The following is a 26,126-nucleotide window of genomic DNA, read 5'->3' as shown; positions in this document are numbered from 1 at the left end:
TAGTGATGTACTACATACATTGTAGTTTGACAATTTTATTTTACGTATCCTACTGATTTGTGGCACTTTTACTATTACTGATTTGTGGCACTTTTACTATTACTGGTATTTCTACTGAAGTTAATATGCAGGTTGGTTATATTTACTACTTAATCATGCTAGGTTTATATATGTATGCCTGCAGGGCACTTCAAAAACCACCTCAGTGGAAGACTGAAATAGATGAGCTATATACATATTCCACATTATCCATCATATTTTTTTTATTCATTTATTCATTGGCAAGTGTTTTTCTTACTTGCAATTAGATCTAACCTCCAAGCAATAATAGTAATAATAAATGAGACAGCCTTAGGGTAGCTAGCAGGATTATGGAAGGTGACATTAACATTACTGTTTCTGACACTAAACAGAATATGAAATATTACCTACACTACAGTCTCTTTGGAAAGGTTTTTATACTGAATGTCACCATCCCTGACCTTGGTGCTGAATAACCTTTCAGGAAAACTGCGCTGAGTACTAGTATATTATTATGGGTGATAACAACCTCACATTTCAGTAGCCTGGGTGACACAGGGCTAAGGCAGGAAAAGGCAATGTGTTGTAACATTTTAAAAATTTGAATAGAACTGTTATAAAAGCACAAATTATTAGTTTTCCCCCTTTTTTATTCTAAATGCTGGTGAACAAAGCTTCCTCCATGGTTCTACTTATCAGAAACTTCACTTTGCAGAATAGTGATGACTAGAAGAAACGTTTGACACGGCTATCAATATACGTGCAGGCGTGTGTGTGCGCAAGAAAGCCATAAAAGAGAGTAAGCTTAACCTTTAGCACACTGAAGTAGCAACTTGGCACCAATTCTATATTGGTTCGGCAGCAGGGAGGTTTTAAATCCCTGCGATGGCATAGTCCTCTCTTACAGATGCAGCAGACAGCTTACATCTAAAAGCTTCAGTCAAATTAACCATCGAATGAGCAGGGATCGAAATACCATCTACAGTCCAGGTAAAACTTGAACTGTGCAGGTATTTCTGACCTCTACCTGCACCATGTCTAAAATGTTAGTGGATTGTTGTTTTATCTCACCATACTTTCATCATTGCCAGTGAAATGAATAATAAAGAATTGCCAAAACTTCTTCTGTAGTTATTAAAATATCGTTTTCTATGACAGTGTTGACAGATATGAATTGTCTGGTGCAGCTAATTTTAAACCTTGAATGAGGTACTGTACCTTCAAAATTCATTCTTTATAGTTGGAACTATACAATTGAACCTCATAACAGGGGGTTAAATGGTAGCCTTGTTGCAGAGAGGACGAAAGAGACTCAGCAGCCTGGTTTAGTACTAGTACACAGGCTTGCCCAAAGAGTCTGGTAGATGGAGGCTACAAAGTTCCATTTGCCTGATGGTAAATGAAACAGGTCAGGTCTAGGAAAAACAATTATCTCTAAGTGCAGTCATGTTCCAAGCACAAATCAGTGCAGTCTACTCTTTTGCCTAATGACCTGTGAGATAGGGGAGTGCTGTGATGTGACGTTCCATGGGTTACTTCCTAGCCCTTTCCTGACGTTTAGTGTGTGCTTGAGAGTCATCGTCATAAATGTACACACACGTACAAATATGCATGTGTGTACAGAAAAGTGCTAACGCTGGCAACTATATATAACTTTGTATCATTTTGGGCTTACACTCCAAAATGCCTTTTATCTGTACCACATTATTTCAGGCAAACTTAAATTTTGTGAAAATTTTTGTCCATTGATAAGCTGATGAAAATGTCATAAATTTTTTTATTCTCAAAAAAAAATAGGAATGGCTAGGCTGAAATTTTTTACCATTTCAAGCAGCGAATGGCCATAAAAAAGGATGGATGCTAGAGACACCCCTGTGACATACCCATGTCTGTTCAACTTGAATTCACCTGGCCCATCTGTAAGAGTTTATCTGTCATGTCTGTCCGTGGATTCCTTCTGTAACCTCCGCTGTCCTCAAGACAAGGATCCTTCAGGTTACGATACATCACAGCTTAGGCCACACCAATTTAATTTCTTGGTTAACGGATTCACCGCTTCATTTTTTTCTGATTTGCAAATAAAAATAAAAATTCTGAATCAACTGCAAAATGCTCATATTTTGCCCTGAACAGTTGAAAACAGTCATTTTCTTACTACTTGTAACAGTCATTCCATCTTTCAATGCAGTAGTATCATTAAAAGTTCAAAATAGTTCAAAATTCATTGTTTAAATTTTGAACCAGCCTGGTGAGTTGACTTCATGGCTCCTGTCGTAGCATTTGGGGCTATAATAGGATGCTTAGGCCTGTTTTTATTTTTTTTTCGCCCACCCGCTCCATTATTTTTATAGAAAAATCCATTAACCAAGAAATTAAATTGGTGTGGCCTTACCTTCACGCTCCAAAAGGCAAAGGTAAAACTGCCCCTCCCCCCACAAGAAATCAAGTTACATAAACCTTGCTATGATCAGATACAACTTTATCCACATCATAACTTAAAACAGCACACAGATCGAAATTTGGCAGCAAATGCCTTGATATCACATCTTATCATAATTGAGTCCACCTTTATCAGAAGAGCCATTACCAAGATAAGAGATATCTTACTTGTTGCACACATTTTGCGGTCAATTTAGCAAATACCGGTAGTAATTCTAAAAGTTGCCTGCTAGTTCCAGGGTCTTGAAACCAGTGACAAGTGTGTGCGGAAAGTGCAATTAAATTAAAGATGAAGCTCGGGAGGAAATATAGCTCATTAAGGATGTCAGCGTGACTTCTTGAAGCATTGATCTCTTTCGTGTGCAAATACATGTTGCCTGAGGTCTCGTGTATATCAAAGAATACTTAAAAAAATTGGGGATTTTCTAGTGTGGTAAAAATCTCCCTTTTCCTCCCTTAAGCTTAAAATGCCTACATGTAATTTTCTTTTTGAGGGCCCGGAGGCAACATTAACCGTGTTGTAGAAAATTAGTCTGGGAATTTTACAAGCGGGCAGACCTGGGAAAACGTAACGAGGGATCCAGCCAGGTTTTGATGGAGGTTCAGTTATCATCCTTGGCAGGATTAGGCCACAGCAGGTAAGTTCTATGGATGACATCCATGCATGTGTGCATTGATTTTTCCCCAATTTAAAACAAAAAAAGAAGAAATTTTGTTCCCTCTTGCAGGCTCATGACAAGAAAATCTGGAAATGGGAAAATGTTTGGTAGCCTTGAGCATACTTGTAGTTGTAGGAGTGACACTTAGTAATACTAGGTTGCCACACTAGTACAATGTAGTGTCACTTTCTGTACTTTTTGAAAACAGGTGGATTAAAAACTAAAAGATTTGTTGGCTGTTTTGTTGCATGTTTATGGTCTACATTTTAAAAAATTTTGGCATCTTGGTTTAATTTGCACATCTTGTTTTTTGTACTATCTCATTAGATTTAGAGTCTTGAGATGATGTTGTCCATAAAATTTACTTACTAAAGCCTTACCGTTAATCAGTGGGCGTCAGCATGACGAATGTCACGATCATAAGGGCCAATCCACCCTGAGAGACACAACCTGACTAAAACCAATTATGCCCTGTACACGTTCTTATCTTCTGCACCAAATGAAGTTAAACAACCTGGTCACGAACTACGCTATCATGGCCGGGCAAGGGAGCAGAGATTGTATCTCAATCCAGTTAGCTTGATTACTGAAACAAGACGGACTGATGGTCTTTACAGTTAAAGTACAAGAAAGACTGGTACATTTATAAAAGTATAATAGCCTGAACTTTTTTTGCCAGGAAAATTGCAATTCGTTTTCATTCCTGAAGAAGGAAAAGATGGCAGATATCAGAATTCAAGGGACTTTCAGATGTGCTGGCACCGGAGTGTTGCCACGGGCAACAACACATCAGCATCCTCTTTTCATCCTTCCTAGTTTACATGTTTTGCACATCCTTACTTCTAATTCTGGGCAGCGCCTCTGTAATTTGGCAGAGATGGAGGAACTCCTTCGTGACTGTCTGCCTTTGTGTCGCTGAAGAATTAGATTTTCAAAGCTTACCAGCAAGGTCACCTTTGTAGGCCCGGAACTTCGCATGGAATTTTTCTGAAGTCAATAAGCGAGCTGCCCCCAATCCACAACTTCAAGGTGATTTCTCTCAGGAAGCCCAGTTCTTTGAAGTTTTCATGAAGCTTGCATGCATACACACAATATCAAACCTTCTATTATAAAGTCAACTCTCATCATCCCAAAAGTATCCTAACACTGACAAGTACAGTGTTATGGATGCTTTCTCAATGTCTTACTTCATACTTCAGGGATTTTGACATCTTGAAGATGTACACTTGACCTTTGAAATAAATACATGTATTGAAGGTCAGGAGTTTTTTTATGAATAGATGGTCTAGATAAGGAGCTATTAAAATCCCCTCTGCTTCTTCCTTACTCCCTCCTCCATGACCAACACAACATCATTCCCCTTCCCAAAGCCCTTAGCTTGGCAACCTGAGATTACAGTAGAGTTGATTAAGGGGAAAGAACAGAAATGATCAAGGGGGTGTTGGAATTAGAAAAAAATCAGTAGACATTTCTGCATATTACCTCGGTAGTAATTGTAAGCTAGAGGAGATGGAAAAAACTGCATTCATATTGAATAAAGAGACTCAGCCAAGTGTTTTATTTAGCCGACATTTCGGTGACTGCCTGTTACCTTCCTCAGGGCAATTCTGACTGGTTCACATTGCAGAGAAAAAAGAGTCTCTTACCAACCTGATGAAACATCTTTGCTGCATTCACATTTATTGCACTCTCCCTGAGTCCCTATAATCATTACTGAACCTTCCCTACATGATTCCTGAATACTTGTATCTCTCAAATATGTAACGTTACATTATGAGTGTGCCAGCAGTTGCATTAACCCTTTTTCATAAGATGACCTATACATATATACTGCAATATCACAAACCCCGCTCATCGTACTGGAAATGCACCCTTCAGTTATGCAAATGTTTCTTTTTTTTTTTAACCCTTGCTATCATAACCACACAGGCAATCTAATTATCTTTTATCAAGCATATAGCAATTTGGCAAATGGTAGATTGCTGTTACATAATTTGTTTCACGGCGATGTTATGGTAGTCCTTATGTAAAAGCCCTGCATCCTTGCACAGAGATATCTAATTTCTCTCTTGATATTTTTCATTACACCACTCTAATCAATTAACTGTTGGTCGAGAAACAACACAAGGCAGAGTTAATGACAGCTCTTTCATGTGATAAATATTTAGAGCCTGTCTGGCTAAATGTTAGCTTGTTTGTGGAGTTGTAGATGTTGCCACAGCTGTCAAAAACAAAACAGACGATAAGACCAAAGGACACTGGAATGAAATTAAAGGCTTTCCGTTCTAAAAGTGGGCTTTGTCTTTCCTTGAATCTAACTCCTATAATTCTGTTCAGAAAAATGATGTTTCAAACATGGAAAGACACAGAAAAGAAAATTAAGACAGTTATAAATTATGGCGCATAAGCTATGGCTATGAACATGCACTAATGAAAATTTATGTGTACTTGGAAGTACTTTCAATTAATAGTTAATCATGACAAATTGTACCTTAGAAGAGTTAGAATCAGTTCATTAAATTCATTGTTAATTTGACAGTGATCTTATTACTTGATGGTGAAATAGTAGACCAAGGACATTATACACTCTGCATATAATGTCCTTGCGTAGACCAAGGCATGAGATTTGAAAGTGTAAAGCTATCAAGTTGAAAAACAATATCTCAAGGACAAACAGTGATCTAGATTGTGCTGGGGATTGGGGATTTGGGAGTACATGTATGTAATATGAATACAAACTAATCTGGTAGTTTTCTGGTAAAATAACAACAATTAATAAACATGACTTTTCCACACCTTAAATGGTTGAAGAAAAGAGATTGATTGCCTTATACATCCTCTGAAATCATTTTACCAAAATTTTCCCAAATGCTGAAAAAGGTTTTAGGTCACCATGAAAATAAAACCACCACAGACATTTAAAAATTTTCCTGCATCTTTCTTACCCATTTAATTTGTTACATTGCAGAACTTTATTGATTTCTGTCAAAAAGATGCAGAGAAGCACAACAATCTACTGATGTAATCTGAAGGATTATGCCATGCGGAACTGTGATAGATCAAAGTTTATGATGGATGGATATCATAACCCAATATGGGAAATGACCCATTTTGCACTTCTTATGGTATACAAAAAGGCCACTTAAATGTGAAGTCAATGTCTTCATTGAGGTGTACAGTGATTGCTGTTATGCTGCATAAAGATTACCAGTAATATAGATTTTTAAAAAGATACTGGTAAACTAGAAAGGTTTGCAAAGCAAAGCAAATACATAATGTTTACCTTCGCGTAGGTCTGACCTGTTAATTCTTACTCGAACACTTTCATATACATGTACTGTATATGGTCAGACAGGAGTCTAAATCCCTCCTACTATAAAATTGCAACATGGTGTAACCCAACACCAGTTTCCATGGCGCCAACTGTCTGGTTTGAGGTCATTGAGCTTTTTGGTTTGGAGAAGAAGAGGAAGAGGACACTGAGCAAAAACAAGATGTTTTCCTTTGGTAAACATAAAAAAGAGAAACTCACCTAGAGCGTAAGCTCTGGAGAGATTGCCACAAGCCTGTTGGACTTCCACACTGCTCCAGCCGTTTGGGTACAACACCACACCTGCTGCTACCAGGATGGCTGCAGAAAAAAAAAAAACATGTCAGCATGTCACAGCCAACAATCATCATCTTTCTCAGATGAGTTCTACATTTGTACATATAATTATGATAAACTGGGGGAATAATAATTAATATAGGAAAATACAAACATATACATTTGTAACACTATACAATGTGTATGTGCATGTGTAGCCTTTAATAAAGTCCCATCTAAAGGGAGTACACATCTGAAAAGTGAGGTCCTTTAAATCTTAAAATATTTGCTACACAAATGGATTTATGTTAGCAGTTTCAGCACGCTGCCAGCGATACAGAATATTCTTTCAGTAATGCACTCCATGCATCCACCGCAAATCTATTAATAAGCTGCAAGCTCTTTCTTTTCCCCTGCTGCAAAATCAAGTCCCTTGGAACTTTTTTGCCAGTGACTCTGTACTGGATGGGATTTACCCTTCTTCAAATCCAATTTCTCATACCTAATACCTTTCCCTCCCTTTACCCAATTACTTCTTTCTAAATCTCATTACCAGAACTACCAGTGCCTTAATGAACGTAACGATCAGTTGCTCCATTTGCCGTCCCAGGTAGAAAGATCGCCCCACTTCGGAGGGTGTTCCCTATTAGTGAGTGTTCAATATTCATCAGTAGGATTGATTGGCATGCAGGGCTCAAAATAATTTGTTTTTGCATATACCTGGACTGGTGCAGGTAACATTGAAAATTTCCTGCACCAGACAAATTTAACCTGCACCACTCAGAAGTTTGGAAGTATGGATCATACAGAAGTTTTCACGTCAGAACCATTGCCACAACTTCATTTAAACTTCACAGGTGGTAGCAGTCAATGCAGCAAATAACAAAATCTATATACAGTACATGGACTGGTGAAGGTAGAAATACACGCACAGCTCCAATTTTACCTGCACTAACCTGCATATGCAGATGGTACTTCCCCTGAGCCCTGGCATGCAACATTACATATAGGGCATGAAATGCTGCCTGCACATGCAGGATAGTGCAGATAAAATTGTAGCTCTACAGGCATTTCTGATGCCTACCTGCACCTAACCTGCACTGGCTAATGAAGGAAAAACATACTGCAACACTATAGTGATGCATGGCCTATTATAAGTGGTCCTAAATGTGTTGCATTTTCCAGAGTTGCATATTCCTTAAATGAAATAGAACACATTCAAAACATTGTTTTTCTATAATGGACTAAATGAAACAAGTGTTGCAAGTAACACTGGTGCTGCAAGGTCTTGCACCACTCAGGGCTCGAAATTAAAGGTGGTCCAATGGCCACTGACCACTAAATTTAGCCTGCAATTATAGTGCGCCTGGGAGTGAACATAAGCAAAATAAAGTTGACTTGTGGAAGTCATATTATAATACTTCCCAAAAAACAGGTTGGGGCAGTTCATCCTCACTTCGGGACAATTGAAATTTATTTTTGAGACAGCGCTGGGACAATAGGAAGAAAAGTTAATTTCGAGGCCTGCCACTACATGATGTACAGATAGATAAATTTTGAGCCCAGCTATAATTCAATATACCAGTAGTAGCTGTGACTGATTGGCATCCCTTACACAAGGGCTACTGACTAAACCTGTCAAACACAGCTAGTGCACCTGTCAATTACACATCTTATCAGGGAGATGAAGTGGAAAACAACCTACTTCACAACCCAGAGGGGGCAATATTGTAGCAACCAGGGAAGGAAATACTGCTATAGAAACCGGGATACAGCTATGGTATTGTGTCTACACCAATAAGGCAATGTACTAATCAAACTAGAGTCTAGTAGAGAATGTGATGTACAATTTTGGTCTTTGAAATGGGAGAATTATAACGTTAACTACAGTTGTTTGATTTAAAAGAAAAATTAGTTGACAAATGGAACACAATGATAGGTGATGATTATGATGCTGATGATGAAATGAATGATAACGGAAATGGAAGGATTAAATTTTTAATGACTTCAAAGACCCTCCTGGTAGTAAATGTGCATGTATGAGTGCTGTCATTGAGTCATATAAATTCTAGCCTTACTCTTATGGGATGGAGCAAATCCCTCCATCAAGTTATGGGCGTGAGACAATCATGCGCTACCATTATGATTCCCATTCAAGATAACACCACATCACAACAAGGTCATATGCGATGATGCAGGCGCATGCAAGATTATTGGACTCCATTATCTGCAGCCATCAAAAAAGGTGGTGGAATGTTATGAGCTGCTATGCTGCCTCCAGGAGGCAATTATCATTCATGTACTTTTATACAAACTTTGTAATAGTGTATAAGAATAAAAACTTGTTCATATGCATAATGTATATCCAGTATTTATTTACATATAACGTTACATATTGTTACAAGTCACAATGCTGGTACACATGACGTACTTGAAAGTAGAGATTTAACAGGCAAGACTAATGGATATGTCAAGGTCAGAGTTGGGGGAGGGAGGACAGATTTGTGGGAGGGGGGCAACAGAGCAGAACAACACAGAGGTCACATAGAGGTCAGGGTCCTCACACTGATTCTGCCCAGTTGATGGCATAATTAGGTCAGCCAAGAATACGGGGATCTGCAGGGTCAAAGGTGAACCTCAAAGGGAATGGATATAAGCCCTTGTGGATGAAAATATGGCTCCTAGGGTATTCTACCCAACTGCAGTAATCCACCCCGGGGAGAGGGCTAACATAGCCCCTGACATTGAAGATTGTACAATGGCTAGCCTAGCGTATGTCCAAGTTTTCGTATCTGGTACAAAGATTCTAAGAAAGGCCCTGATTGGTATGACCATAAAATTCCACTTTACGTGGGGAAAAGCTGTCAACATTATGAAATTCCATGTGGACCTAACTTTACCCATGACACTAGGGTGGTAAAAAATGGGGTTTTGGGTTTATGTGGATTTGAGCAAAGAGCTTCAAACAATGAAGCTCTTTGAATTGAGGCGCCAAATTGAATGGCAGTTTGACTGGGTAGATTAAGCAGGTGATTTTCTCCGTTCAAAATAAAGATTAATGTATCAGGAGCAGGAGTTGGTCCTGTAGTCTAGCCTCCTGATTTACGCCTATAAAAATGATCCACTCGAAAAGTTTCCCAATAATAGCGTGCTTCTGTAAATTGTACAATCAATGGCCTTCTATAGTGTCATTTTCTTTCCAATAGAATCCAATTTGGAAAGAATCAATTAGGCATCAGCTGAGAGAACTGGACGCTACATATATTTGGAGGCAATTGTGAGATAAGAAGATTAGGTGTCTTTGGATTTGAATCTGACTGACAGGTCTTCACACCTTAGCTGCATCACAAAAGGGCTTTGTGGAGGACTTATTGTGTAGACACAGGTGTGAAGAGCACCCTTCAACGCCCAATAGCACAAAAACAAAGAGGAAAGTCACGCAGAAAACATGAACAGCTGGGTACTCAAGCCAGGAATTACCATAGGCCATTCCAGAATTTGTTGGCTTATCAGAGCGGTTGATGATGTTTTATTGCTCCATGCCTCATATAGCAGACTCAATATCCTGAAATTTCACACATGAAGTCCTGGTAACTAACTGGGCACAACAGTGAAATTCTTTAAGCACAGAGGGCATCAGCAGCAAAAATGAATTCTTCTCTTCTCCAATGTCTAAGACCCTGTTCATACCAGACTTATATTTAGCGGTTTCAACCGGTTTTTCAAAAACCGGTTTTTATTTAACCTGGTGTGAACGCAAATTAACCGGTTTTTTAGGGGTTTAAATCCGATTTTGAAAAACCACCTCGGGAGGTGGTTTTTGAGGGGTTTTTGAAGGGTTTTTCCACCGAAAAACCTGGTCTGAACGCTAAGGGTTTATTGAACCGGTTTTTGCGTCATAATTCCGGGGTCACGGGTCAGCATCCTGGCCGTGTGCGACCTGCAAGCTTTTTTGATCGCGTTGTTTTGACCAACTTTGAGTTCGTTTCCACTGTTTTTCCACGGTTTTTCTTCATTTTGCGATGGAATCAGCAAACGCAACCTGGTCGGCGAACGGGACGCTCCTGATACTTAGGTTTGGAGAGCAGGAGTCGCCAAATTCGAAAAAGCTAGGGGGGGGGGCTCTACCGAAACAAAAATGTTGGAGGAGGCTGATTTCTTGAAGATAAAGGATTAGTGCTGCATTAAGGTAAAAAAAAACAAACTGAAGACGGCATACAAGCAAGAAGGCCAAGGACAACAATCAGAAGAGCGGGAGGAACGGTTATTCAAACTGCAGTCATGGCCGATTCACCGGACAGGATTTTTACAAAACCGGTTATCAAAAGTCTGGTATGAACGCTAAGGGTTTTAGCCGGGTTTTTGAAAAACCGGTTGAAACCGCTAAATATAAGTCTGGTATGAACAGGGTCTAAAGCTTATACTTTTTATAGGTATCTACCAGACTTCCTGAACTGAGTTGAAAAGATGTAGAAATTGACCCAAATAGGGTTGATAAATGGTAAGGGAACTAATCACCTTGCCTTGCCTCTAAGACTAAGTAAGGGAAGACGTGTCCATTCTGTGAACAAGGTATACAGAGTCAGCCAAGAATTTGGGCCAATTCATTCTAGTGATGGAGATAAAGTTTAGTTTTGTCTTCATAATGACTTGTACCAACACAGATGAACTTTCATGCTGCAGTGAGTCACCTCCAATTGAGATGTTTGAGTCCAGAGGCAAAAATGGATACCAGGAAGGACATTGTATAGTGAATCTAAGAGGTATAATGTCCTCTTTACCAGGTTATAGTGTCAAGCCCTCACACCTCTGTTGAATCAAAAGCCCAACCTGCCCCCCACAGACACCCATTATGTTCTGACACCTTCCTAAGCCTTACCCATATTATCACTAATGCTAGAGTTGACAGACTTGAGCATGTGCAACTTCCTCAAACAAACACAGAGGTGTTGGTATTTGGGGACTCCTCCCCCTATTGACACAGGGGTAGGGGGAACCCATAGGAGGGGCTTAGCCTGTATAAATGGGTGGTCAAGTCCAGTTTTGCCCTATTGTAGAACTTGAATGACCTAGATTTGATGGCATCATGCAATATTTCTCCTGATTGACACTGTATGTAGGATTATACTACATGCACCCAGTGAATTGTAGAAAAATCACATAAGGATTTTTTTTACTAGGCAGGGATGAAGAAACTTACAATGCAATTTTTTTTTTTAAACAACTGCTCAAGCCATGGAAGCAGTAACTAAAGAGTCATGGCCTGAAGGTTGCTGATTGGCATGTATGTGTGCCCGGGGTATAGTTAGCCAGTGTAGTGGTATCAGGCACCTATGTCAATATAGAACCAAGGACATTTGAGAGAAGTAGAGCACTGCGGTTTGTTCATTTTCTGTTATTATGAAATTTGTGGCAATCAGTGCAGAACAAGCTGACCCAGCAACAGACCATTCACAACACAAAGCTTCTATCACTAAGCTTGTTATCTCCCTGTTCAGGAAGATGAAAATAAATTAGCATGCTCTGTACTGGTATTTAGGACAGTTATCTACTGGGCCCAGTGTTTAACAGTGTTAACAGTGTCCCGGACATAACAGGTTAAATCTGTATGGTTAGAACAGTGGAAGCTTGTATTTGTTGAAGAGTCAACAACCTAGATTGGGTGACAGCTGCAAGTTATTTTTACCCTGAAGTTTGGACATAACAAATCTTCAGTAGTGGTGACTGTCATTTAGAGCCACACGGCTGGTACAGATGTGCATTTCCTTAATCTGAGAAGTTTGAATATTCAAAAAATCATCCATTTTTACAATACCACAATATCACTCTTCAACTGTTGTTCACTGCTTTGTAAACCTAGCAGAGAAGAGATAGAGATGATAACTTAGAAGAGCAAGACCTTGCAGGGATAGGAGGGAGCAAAACAGCTAGCAACAGACAAGAGACAATGGAGAATCATAATGACAGCCCATATCAGTATGCAAGGACGATGATGAAACCAATTGTCCAAAGTCTGGGCAAAGCACTAATTTGAAAAATCCCGCAAAGGGGACTGTAATTTAGCACTGTAGGTAATTGAGCAGGTGTAATCGAGTTGTGCAGCTTGTTCCCAGGTTTGTAAATCTTGTTCCCAGGAGGAGCAGAGAACATGGTGGATGATGGGGAGGGCGCATCTCATCAGGAACCAAAAAAGCTTCCTTCTGAATAAGTAAAATCTCATTAACACCTGCCGCGCTCCCCAGCTATGGGAGCTCCTCCTTTTGATTACCTGTCTGACCATACCTGTTCGTTATCATCTTTCACTGACAGAGTAATAAGGGCTTGGAATCCTTTTTCTTGCATACCTATATTAGTGGTACATTCAAAATCACCTGCACCAGATCTCATTTTTCAAATAGAAAATTTCAATTTCTGAGAAGAACGTATTCAGGTAGAATGGGTTCAGGTAACCAAGAAAATACTTCTCACATAAAAAAAGGATGCCAAGAGTTTCTAAGCCACTGGGACAAATTTGTTGACATCAGCAAAAATGGATCCCAACTGTTCTACCAGTGAACCAGACTGTCAGAATGATGCATTTTAGGGTGGCATAAAACTATTTTACTGATAATTGCACTATTCCTCCCGTAGGAGATATCGGATAATGTGTTTACCGACTGTGAAAACTGATGCACATTTTTCACAGAGCCTGGGGGTGTCGCTCAACCCTCCAATCTGTGAGTCAATCATCTGTACCATCTCATATCATGTTTTTCATATCTCTGCAACAGTCAGAATCTCAAATCTGTCAGAAAACTATGCACCACTGTTGTTGAAAAACAAAGTCTGGCAAGCACAAGGATAAAGAATGGAACAATGTAATCTCCAAGCAGATATTTTGGTGGCTGCAAGTCAAGACAGTATCAAATTGGAAGAGAAGTATCCATTTGCTGGCATTAATGATATAGATATAAAAAAGAAAGTTCTATAAAAATGCCTAAAAACATGTCCATAATACGAATTTGCCTAAACTTCTGTTTGGAGAGTAGGAACAATGGTACTCCCCTACCCGATGTGACACTGGTTTTCAAAGGTAGGGTTATTCTAGTGAATATTTTTTCTTGTCTCTTTTTGCTTATTTCTACTCTTTCCAGCTGCCACTGAGGCCTTGGAGAGGCTAGCTTTAAACCTAGCATCATACCATTAACTGGAGATCCCTGGCAGGGATTGCAACCTTTTGCAGATATTGATGTGTTTACCAACTGTGCTATCACGCATATTTTTCTCTGCCTTGGGGTATATCGTTCAGCCTTCTGATCTGTGAGTCAATCACCTGTGCCAGCTCCGGTTGGGAGCAGCTGGAAGGTGTAATATAACTTTGATCCAAGCTAGGAGCTTGGCTTTCATGTCCTTCAACTTCAGGCTTCCTCTCCATCTTCGTTTCAAAACTGAAAAGAAAACCTGAGCCGCTAAAGATTTCTTGCAACGTATTAAAGTTACTACAAGACAGCTACGTGAAGGTGAATTTACGACATTTTGCTACCAATGCAAAATTTACCTGCATGTACATGTACCTGCATACGTATATCAACTGAGTTACCGGTAGTAGTATATTGAGTCCTTCAGGCTATACTGACTCAGTATAGTCTGAAGGGTTTGATATATATATGCAGGTAAAATTTGCGCTGTGCAAGCACTTTTGCTATCTACCCACACACTGGCCCATGAACCATGGGCATTAGGGAGATGGCCAAAATTCTCTTGGCAAGCATTCCTCAAAGTAGTAGCCTTGAGTACACTGGATGACAAGATTCAAAATTACTTTCTACCCTAACATCTTTTTTGAAGACCAGCCCAATGCCAGTACTACTACTAGAGAAAAAGACTGTCAGAGAAGCTGGCTGGTTAGAAAACTTTTGGTTTTCCACCCGACATCTGCTTGGAGTTTACTAAAACTAAAAGCCTGGGAAGAGGAAGAAGAAGACAGGTGACAGCAGCAGACTGAGTAATCCTGCTGTCTGCCAGTTGGGATCTTTCCAGAAATCCCCGTCAATCTGTCTCCAAGGATGGTAATACCCCAAAGAAACCGTCAGAAGATTACCCCTCCCAAACAAACCCCACTTCAGGATCAACCCAGCCCGATGACAAATTGCCGTTGCTCTGTGTTACAGCCCTCAATTTTGTCCCTGGGTCTTTTTAATATCCTCTGTCGCCACAAATCAAGAAATGGGGTCTCAGCGAGGACCCGAACTGTGTGGTTATGACGGCCTTTCCAGAATGAAAATGTAAGCTATATCAGTGGGCTAGTTACGAGGGCCACTGCTGGCTTGTTATTTAATTCTGTAACCTCTAATCCCACGTCCCATTCAGCACTGCAATGATTTTGTCCTGTAGTTCATCTATGATATTACTGGAAAAGCGTAAAATTTGTATTTCAAAAATAACACCACATGTCATAGGACTTTCCAGCCTTGTAAGGCCATATCAGTTAATTTCCTTGGTTCTTAGACTTTTTAAAGCAGAAATCTACATGTATAAAGAGGACAAGACGAAAACCTACAGTCGTGTAAACCAAGGTATGAATTTGATCTTCTAATCTGACTCGCATTGATTTTTTTTCAAATCTGAGAAGCAACGTATTAGATTGGTGAGGCCTAAGCGTAACACCAAACTGGATCGGAGATTGGTTTGAAAACTGCCGACCGTTATAACAGCCCTACTGGTCCTACCCTGAGCAAACGACACACTCAAAAGCATTTTTATTGAGTCGCTGCAAATATTTACCAGCCAGAGAGTGCGAACAGGTCGAGGGTCACTGACTACAAGTCATACACAAACACAATAACAAAGGCAAATTACAGAGTTGGTCTCTTATCCAGTCGCCTTCCAAAGTCCATGTATTGTGCAGTCTTATCGGCGTGTACATACCGGGATGTATACTATCAGGGGCTGTGTTGACAAGGGTGTGTGTAAGAATTTTTCTGGCGTTAAAAACAGAACCAGGGCATCATTGACTGGCAGCAGGATTTTCAACATAAACACACTCTCTCATGTATGATGTACTCTTTCATAGTATATTAGTGTCCTAGAATTGCATTTTTGTAATGAAAGTTCCCAACTTGAAGTTGAGATATGTAACTATATGATTGTTGTGCAATAAATGTATGCACAATGAACATTTTTTTCAATTTTTTTTGGTAAAATATCATTGCCTATTATTGTTTATACCCCCATGTACATACATGTAGCATTCAAAAACCACTAGACCAACTTCATACGTGTATACTTTATACATCTGTAGTGTCCTCTTTAGAATTCTAAGCTTACTCCACTTTATCTCCAGGAGCTGACATTCCCTTTAGGCAAAACCAGCCATGACAAAGTACTCCACAAAACCCTGGAAATTCATTTTGGACACTTGACAATGGAAGATACATCCCCGCACCCACATGTCATGAACCAGGGGAAACCGAAAACCGGCAATGAAAGGAAATGCACCCTCTCTTCGGAGTACGATATCAGCCAGAGTAGACACCGCTAAATACTCCGAAAATCAATTGTTAGGACCCTGGGCACTTGGAGATGGATTAAACTCCGCTACCCCTGCATGTCAAGAAACCAGGGGGAAATAAGAAAACCAAAGGCCAGTCCCAAGTTTGACATAAAGAACGAGAACGAAGCTTTCACAAAGTATATCAGTCTGACAGAGTGGGTGTGATGGACTACCCCAGTGACAAGAAGATGTATGTATAATGAATACACCATCGAGAGGGAGCTCTAATGGATCGAAGGAGGGCGGCGTAATTAATAGCGGTCATAAGGAACAATCGAGCACCACTTTAGCTCTTACATCTTGAGGTTCAGTAGGTTGCCAAGAGATGGATTCTCCTTTATTGATTCTTGCTTGGAGAGTGCGGAAGAGCAGTTGCCGGCCTTTCCAAACCCGTCAACTTCCTTAGAGACCAGGTTTTCATTTGTTGCTGGAGCCAGCCTGGTGGCAGTGCCATGGATTGCTAACAAGCTCGCCAACCTTCGATAAATCTGGTCCCCACATGACTAGTTCTGCTGATTACATGGTAAGAATGCAAAATATCTTAATGCAAAACATCAGTGATAATAATGAAGGTTGCTGAAGACAGTTTTCCTAATGTTTAAATCTTGCATGTACATTAAGTCACATCACATATTTTCTTGGTTCTCTAACATTTATTTGTGAAAATTATGCATGAAACTAAGATGAAAAAAAAAAGTCTCAAGGCTGAGCTGTATTCATTCCCTGAAACTGTACCAAGATACAGACTTTTCCCTTTGACTGACTGTTTCCATATTGATTTAACAGATCAGCACTATTTTTCTAAAGCCAAGAAGCAAAAATCGAATTGGCTTGGCCTTAGAGAGACATTTGGATTACCGAAAAGAAAGTTGGTAGAACACAGCCAGAGTCTTTATTTACAACAGACAACTACTGACTGGTAATCTCAAGAAACAGAGCCCAAGAAAGCTCAATTAGTAAGGCACAGGCCTGCCGGATCTGGCTTCTATAACCCAACAACTCCAGCTTATTTGGACAATATACACACCATGGCCTCAATAGCCAGCAAGCTCTCAGTCTCAAATGATCGTCTTTATTGGTCTCCTACAATACCACACAGTGCTATATGTGCCATCAAAAACCACACCGGTTGAGTCTCCATACATTCTGATGTACATTAAGGTGTTTCGGGGGCATCATACCAAAGGACGCTAGCCAGAATCTATACCCACAAATGATACCTAATACCGGCACTTCAAAGTCCCACACAACTCATCAAAACTGCAATAACATGGATCATACAGCAGGTGGACCTCTTGATCACCGGCCAGCCAAAGAGCAGAAATTGCCTCCACGAGACGGCACGCTGCGCTGCCCATCGTGTTTCACGAGGGACTACCCATATAGTTTTTTACTACCCGCCGCGTGTGCAAATACCTGGGACCTAATTTGAAGGAGTTGTGGGGCTATTAAACAATCAATAAAGCCTGGGATGTGATCGACCATGGACAATAAGGAGGTAGTGACCTGGTAAAATCAGCTCAATATTTTCTTCAACATTGGCAGCTGTCAGGGTTTAATTACACATGGTAAGTCCTCAAGAGAGAATGAGATTGAATCCAGGAGATAAAAGTAACATATCATTGATTTTATAACCATGTGTATCAATATAAAAGTGCTGTATCTTTCATCAAGTTTTCAATGTAGGAAGTTTACTATCGCCAAGTGATCAACATATCACTATAAATAGTTAAGTTAATGATTCATCTCGTTCTTTTACTCCATATCCTTTGTCAAAGGTCAGAGAATAAAACTATGATGAATGGCACTACACACTACATTGTAAATAGCAACTCAAACGTCTGGCCGTTGATAAAAGCGTTAATACACTGCAGTCAAGCTTCAAGGATTGACAATTGTAAGATATTATTTTGCACTTGAAGCTTCAAGAATTGTTAGAAAAATACCTTTATTATAAGGTCTCCTGTGGCAACTTTTAAAACTTCAGAAACATACATATTTAATCTTCCTCTCTTTCAAATTATGTTGATAAAAATCAAATGCAAAGAGGATTAGAACAGTTTGGAGGGGGGGGGGAAGGAACTGGTTTGGGTCAATAACATAGATGGAAGAAACATGGGGAGCAGCTATTGATTATTCTATCTCATTCATTGGACAAAGGTAAATAAAACCCTGGTCATCAGTCAGCTCTTGGATCTGGGTCAGATAAGCACAGTTTTGTAGGCACTGGAGCAAACGGAAAGTTTCTTGTGACCAATGGGCTAGATAAGAAAGAGATAATCAAGACAGCAAGCGGATAAAATCTACTTGTGGGCTCTAAAGAAGGCAGTTGTGGTGTGTCAAAGTCAAGATAGAGGCTGGATGGAGAAGTTACAAACTGCCTGAAGCTTTGTGGGAAGTTTGGGTACTGCAAAAACGCGATAAGGATCCTTCCCTTCCTGTTACATGTGTCATCCATCTTGTGCCTACCACTGGCTTAGGGCTTAGCATTCTTGGTACAGGACTAGGAGTGAGCAACATTGCCTTTGGTTACTAGAGGTTGAGAGTTTGAATTCCGACTGTTGTCTGTTGTCACTCACTTGTACCCCACTGGAATACGTTGCAGACTATAGCAGTACTTAGGATATATGTGGTCCACTGTTCATTACATGACACTGAAAGGGAACCTAATACTATGTGTATTATAATCTTGAAGCAGATCTTTGGATGGTTTCTGACTAAGCCTTCCCAAGAGGAAGATGTGATCAGATCTTCGCAGCAGTCGAAAACCATCATGATTCCCCCCAAAAGATCTTCCTCAAGATTATACCACATATATACACTCATCATCTGTCTTTCCTGTCATGGCCAGTGCAAGATTAGCTCTTCTGTGAGCTAATATGGTCCTAGATCACTTTAACATCGACACTTCCTCTATGGGCAACAAGCACGCCAAGGGTGTTGAGTTTCAAGGCCAAAGCCACTGAATGGCAAAATCAATGAGATGACAGACAAGAAACATGTCTGCCTCTTTACTTTAAATCTTGGACAGACATTCAACGAAATTAAACTTATCCTCCTCCTAAGCAGGGAGTATGGATTTCTTCATGATGATGAATATCATTTACTGCATGATTCAAAATGTAATCGGAGCTGTCCCACTCTGAAAGTTGTGATGGAAGGGACATATGGTCCATACTCACTTGATGATGATGATGGTGTATGTAGGGGGGTGGGGGGTGGCTGAACTATCATGAGTGACATCAGTGAGAGTGGTAAAATGCTATGAGTATTAAGTGTCGAAATGCAACATACACTTGAAGTTTCAAAGGAGTAAGAAAAAGATCAGCATTCAAGGGCAACTATCCTCCAGAAGTTGAACAAAAAGGGTTAGGATCTGATGACACACAGGGAGTTCTGGTCGTAAAATTGAAATCTGATGATTTATTAGAACCTTTTATGACTTGACTTTTAATGTTTGGCCTTCCCCGATGACTGCGTTTGGAAGTTAGGAAGACGTGACGATTTCACATTCCAATGTGGGGAAGTCCTATTATTCTTGGCTGCACATCTTTAAACAAAGTTGGTACTTGAGTATCCAGTCTTAACCCCCCTGTCTATACCTTCTTCCGTTTCAGCCCAGGAAGGGGAGTACTAGAACATGTGAAGTTTTAGATAACTCAAGTAAAATATGGGCATTCTAAGGCTTCCTAGGGGTAAAATCAAGGTGCAACAAATTATAGTTGAAGACTATGACCACCTGTGGACTGGCATGGTCAGTAGTGGTCAATCTGAATTTTCCAGAATTTGCTCCCAAGTTAGTCCCAAGGGCAAGAGGGCACATGCCAAAGGCATGAGGACACTGCGCTCTTGTTTAGAAAACTTGACCCTGGTCACCAGCGGTGTATGACAGGTGTTACACTGTCTGTCTGGTCTTGGCATGTTCACCACCACTACACGTTCCAAGCCCATGACATCAGAAAGGCCACTGGGAAGATCATTAGTTGTGACTGGGGAAAGAGGCATTGTACCAAACTTTCAGGACTATCTTCCAAGCAGTTGATTAGGGTGGGGGTTACTTTGTTGGTCTTTTGACTGCATGAGGGTAGCTACAAGAAAGCAAACATCAATAGAGAAGATGTAGACACATGCCGTTTACCTCCCCCCACCCCCCAAGAAAAAAAAAACACCAATTTGGTAGCTAGGAGAGGCAATTGGGAAAGATGACAAATAGAAAGAATTCCATGCAAAAATACACCAAATTCTTTTTATGATGCATGGAAAAATGGTTTCTTTCACATGGGGTAAAATGTAGTGATGTAGCAATTTCAATCAATGCAATACATCTTACATTCCTCAGTGGGGCCTAAACCTCCTTGGACTAAGCATACAGAACAATGTTCTGCCCTTTCATTGATTGCACAACCCCCTTTAGGGCTGAGTGGAACACAAATAACCTACTTACCATGCTTTATCAGTTTATGCTTTCGGGTGAACAAACAGAATTAATGTATTTCTACCTACATCAGAGCAAATGGCTCAAAATGTTCTTTTTTTGGTACCTGATCACGTGCATCTGAAAAATTACCACAGCAAATTTTAGAAACTGTGGACCTTACTGGGCACTGCTTAGAAACCAATTCTTAGTTTGTCATTTCACAAATATCCACGTGGATTTACATACCTGTACCCAGCCCAATAACCAGTGCAGGTGAGCAACAGGTAGATGTCAGAAATACCTGCACAGCTCCAATTTTACCTGTACTGATTTGCAAAAGCAGGCAGTGTATAAATCTCACACACACGCTCAAGTTATTTTTTTTCCATTTTCAGCCCATTCTAGCCATCCTGCTGGAAATACAGTACAGTATGTCCTTGGGTATACATGTACTTCTCCCTCTGTCTATGGCAATTCATCACTCCCTGTAAAGGAAGCTGGAGGGCCGACCTTCTTATCTCACACAGTACATTGTGGTTGACAGGAAATGTAAGAACAGCTAAATGGCATTGCTTTCTGTGAGCTACAAATTTATCACGCAAGGCTGTTACTCTTTCTAGGCCTGCCTTGAAAGCAATGCTTCCTGACAGCTATAATATACAACAGAAGCTGTTTAAAGTAAGACTAAAAGAGCAACCCTGGCTGGCCAAAGTTTCTACCCTGTTATTGTCAAACCTTCCACTTTTCCAGCCCTCAAGCTAACCATTTCCCACACAAATTGAGCAGACGCTATTGTACATGTATAGTACTGTATATAAATGACTACCTATATACACCTCTAGGGGAGTGATTTGTTGTTCCTGGCATTTTGTAAAGGTCAGCTTGCTGAGAACCTGCCCAACACCCAGGACTACTTCTTCAACCTTTCACTTGTCTGCCTGTCAGAGGGAGGGTGAGTTTGTTGTTTCAGGGCTTTTGGTAAAGAAACAGTGGATATGGACACCCACAGTGGCATGTCAGGGGGAAGGGGGGCTTAATTAGTGGGGAGGAATACTGCAATAGGAGGTGACACAGTTTTCTTGCGATGATATTACAGAATCAAATAAACAGATGTATGATGACGGACGGCTGTTGAGTAGCACTCAAACTTGGATTGATTTTATATCTCCATTTTTACTCTTAATCAGTACACTTTAATCAAACTTTTTTAGTTTGGTATGGTGGCTAAATACAGGAGCTGTAGCTTTGCACTACTGTCTAACAGAAATGCACCATGCTTTGTCCTCAGTCTGTGGTCGCTTGCTTTACCCCTTTTTACTGTGATCCAATTGGACTACATGTTTATTTCAATCCATTAAGGATAAAGCCTTCCTGTCCCAGTCCCTGCCAGCAATGTCACGATTGGCTACTTTACAAGATTTAAATCTAAAGCTTACATAATCCTATCCGCGCTACCATCAAATGAATATCGGGAAAAATCTTGGTCTCTCGGATCATAGGTCACCTTTCATCCCGCTTATCAAAATACAAACCATGCCTCGCAGCACGTCTTGAGTTATTGTTCCAAGGAAGAACCCCAGACAGCCTGGAGATCAAGAATGTCTTAAGAAGCTTGCCAGAAAAGTAATCAGGAAGATGCAAGTCGAAAGCATCATCAATCTGCTCTTGGGAAGGAAAGAGGCAGACGTAAAAAATTAGGTGCAAGGTTAACTCTAACCTAAGACTTGCAGGATTCCTTCTAATTTATCAATTCAAGATAAAACACATAAGGGTACTATAGTGTTTTCAACAAACTTCTGGAAGAAAAAGAAAATCAACCTACAATCTGAATGTGATTGTCACATTACAGGTAGTACCTGTAATCCCAGCTTGTATGTTAACAATGTTGAACACGCCTTCTTCCTGACATTTCGTGCTGTAACATTTGACATTTCCAGAGCTGTCACCAAAGCTTCTTGGCATTGTCATTCCTCCCATACAATTTGTATTCTTCTACTGCATGCTGCACTGTTATCTTGTAACAAGGATCAAGCAAAATGCCACATAGGATACTGTCAATCTTGAAATGTTTGCAGTGTTTTTATTTCTCCAGTTTTCACTGCGACATATTCACCTGGTGGAACTATGGAAGGAGTATTGCATAAAATTTTCATTAAAACGGTTGACTGACTTGACTCTGCCTTGCATACTGCCCATATTTGTTACAACATGGCAACAATGTGGCAGGTAACATTGCCACAGGCCTGTAGCAGTAATCCCCCACAAATCCCCCTAAGTGCTCCTAATTTCTCGGCTTCATTACCTTGCTAAGTCAGCCCTTCTAAAGAACAGTGCTGCTGGATAGAGGGGTGGTAACTGAAGACGTCCATCCCCTCAAAACACGACCTGGACGGCCCTTTCATCTTGTATCAACTGTGGCCACAAAAGCCTGACATATCTTGAGACATGGATAGGAAAACAGCCAGGACAAAGGAAGACGTCTTGACATCGATGGGCTGATAAGACTACGCCCAGGTGGATATACAAGCACCTGAAAAGATGATGGCGAAAAAAAATATGGGAGTCTGTGTTTGATTGACGGAATGGGGTGACAAACTGATTGCCATTCAAAGAAAGAAGGCTGCGGATATGTGAGATATAATCTTGATGAAAACCTCTGATATTGCTTTGTAATAAAGCACAAAAGAGAGAATACTGGAATTAGCTGTAGAAATCACTCACTAACTATCTGATTCATTGTTGCTGCTTAATCTAGTAGCAAATCTGTACAAGCCTTCAAGTCTTACAAGTAATATAATCTTGATGGTAACCTCTTATATTACTTCTTCTACATTATTGAAAGCCAATAATCCTAAGATAAAATCAAAGTAGTTTTCTAAAGGAAGAGATCTGGTGAGTAAACTTTTGTTTGAACCACTCTTGTGTCCCTTTCAAAGTTTTCCACTTGGCACAACGGACACGATCTCTTTGATAAATAGCTCCTCTAGAACGACCAAAAAAGCCAGGCCATTCTTTGATGTGATGGCCTCGCTGCTGCAGAAATGTCACATTGATGCAGCACTCCTAGCCTTATCTTCCCACTCGTGACATCTCATGCAATCCAAGTTTCTCCAGACAAAGTACCATATCCCTTAGGAAGAAGTGATAATGGTCTGTTTCGCACTTTGTGCGGCACATCTTAAGAGGGCCTTAAGAAAGAGGACGGAATAAAGATGCTGCATGGACTGCTGTAAAGTGTTGATAAGAGCAACTAGAGTACATTACAAGATAAGTGCCTGGCAATGCCGGAGGCTTCAAACGTTATTTCCTAAGCACCGAATATCTCCCAAGTTCACTTTGCATTCGTATGGAGGTAAGCTCTGCTATGTCATTCTGATTTCCTTCACTTCCATTCAAAAGTAGATAACACATTGTTCCCTTTTAGACTTAGAAAAAGAATCAAGAGAATGCCTTGAGAATGAATTATATATTATTATGACTTTTTTCTCTGGATCGATTTCTGGCATTCGTTCAGCCATGACTGCAGTGTTTTCAAAAGAAATAAAATGCCACTGGCTGTGAAATAACATTGTGCAGTAACGTAGATTTAACGGCCACTATTTGCCAACTAAAATTGATCTTGCCTGGGCGTTCAGCCTTCATCATATATACCTGGAAATATCCAGAAGCAATTGATGTGGAAAAAGCACTTTGCTGCGCTGTGTAAAAAGAAAATCATCCGAATAATGGTATGTCATGTACTCACTACACTCTAAAATTTCACAGCCGCACCAAACACAAAATCCCAACGTTAACCTCAAAGGAGTCAACATCCCTTCATTATCCGCACTTTAATTAACTTCAAGGTTCTCCAGTGAATTTTGCTGATAAATTATGGATTTGGAAGAAAGTTGTTCTCACTTTGGCTGCTGTGCAGGCCAGATAAGGACTCTATTTAACAGGAATGGGGGGTGCAGCGCGCCGTGGGCCGGGGCTGACTGATTGAGAATACCTGATGGGAACCCATTAACACCCCGTCTCCGCTCGTACATCATGTGTTATTGCAAAGCCAAGGCGAAAATCACTTTGTTGAGCATCCTCTCACCTATGACTTTACCTGCAGAAGGAACCACATTTAATATGGTAACAGGAGCAGCAAGGATGCCGGCGGAATGCATAACAAGCTCATATTGATGCTGTAATGCATCAACCTATATGCAATTTCTACTTCAAGTTGTGCTACTTAATTCCTTTGTGAGTTTTTATAGAAGACTTTTTTTAATTCTTTGTTTTTCAATTTTTTCTACTTTTCATTACATTTTGTACTTCCTTCTATTTATTTGCTTGATTTTACTTTCTTTAATCCTCTATTCCTTTTTCTTCCTTATTTCTCTTCCATCAATGAAACCAATTACATGCAAAACATGTTCAACTCTTCATGCAGTTTGGATCCTTTCTACTGAAAATGTGAGTAAAATCTTCAGAACTAAGTGCTGCACCTTAGCTGCATTTCATTCCTGAACTGTCCTTGATCCTTGAATGAGAATTATCAAGCAATAAATTTTATGTTGCCTAATCTTCTTGTAGAACCCCCGTAGACCTTCTACACATACCCTAACGTACAGCAATATATAATTCTTCCCTACGTTGGGGAGAGGCAAACTCTAACCTAATTAATCAATACTTGAGCACAAGTACAGCTCATACATAGATTACGAAGCCCCAGAGCATTTCATGACGTACATCTAATAACCTGTGACAAATGGAGTGGGAATTTCCCGCCTTGTTGGAGGAAGGTAGGAACAATCGTTCATTTCTCAATAAAACGTACATCAATCCTAATAATGTGTACATGTAATTTGTAAATTATTGCCATTGCTGAGAAGTATCGACTAGGGAATAGAATTACATGTATAGAAAACAAATGCAAAAGACAAGGCAGGGCTGAAAAGGGAACCTTGAGGAACCCAGATGGCAGAGAAAGAGAGGCCGGCATGAAGAGGTTGGGTTGTGGATGGGAGGAGGGCTAACAGTTCACAACAGACAATGGAGAACAATGATGGCCCATCTCAGCACATATAGCTACTGATACGCTGCAACCATGATATTGGTACTAGATCTACATCTGACTACATGTAGGTAAAACGTTATATCAAAACAAAGGAAAATTGTTACAGCACCACAAAAGAACTGTGAGTAAAAGATGGCACACTGGGAAAAATTGTTGATGACAATGATGATAAAACATATGCCAGAAATCACTATGAGTCCTATAACACCACAGTAATCCTACAGCAGACACTATTCTTAGATTCAAAATACCCTCTCATCTCAAAATACATGACATGTGTATGCAATGCTCAACACATCTAGTGGCACAGGAAAGATAACAAGTGACTAGGGAATTAATTATCTCTGGCTCCATCCCTCTCTGTCAAACCGTGCCTGGGTAGACAACATTAAACAGATGGCTGTATAGACCATCAGAAAGGA

The 26,126-nt window shown here is 40.1% G+C and overlaps 1 protein-coding gene across 1 annotated transcript in view; it reads right to left on the bottom strand.

Annotated features, from left to right (window-relative positions):
- LOC109487075 (lipoma HMGIC fusion partner-like) overlaps positions 1–26,126 on the bottom strand; it is a 53,646-nt gene that overhangs the window by 14,205 nt on the left and 13,315 nt on the right. Inside the window, exon 2 of the mRNA XM_019791035.1 lies at positions 6,652–6,750. Coding sequence (XP_019646594.1) covers positions 6,652–6,750 — 99 coding nt within the window. The remainder of the gene's footprint in view (positions 1–6,651; positions 6,751–26,126) is intronic.

This window comes from Branchiostoma belcheri, unplaced genomic scaffold (assembly GCF_001625305.1).
Source record: "Branchiostoma belcheri isolate BF01 breed outbred unplaced genomic scaffold, Haploidv18h27 scaffold85, whole genome shotgun sequence".
Lineage (NCBI taxonomy): Eukaryota > Metazoa > Chordata > Leptocardii > Amphioxiformes > Branchiostomatidae > Branchiostoma > Branchiostoma belcheri.
Note: the sequence above shows the minus strand (reverse complement) of the source record. Positions and strands in the feature narration are given on the sequence as shown.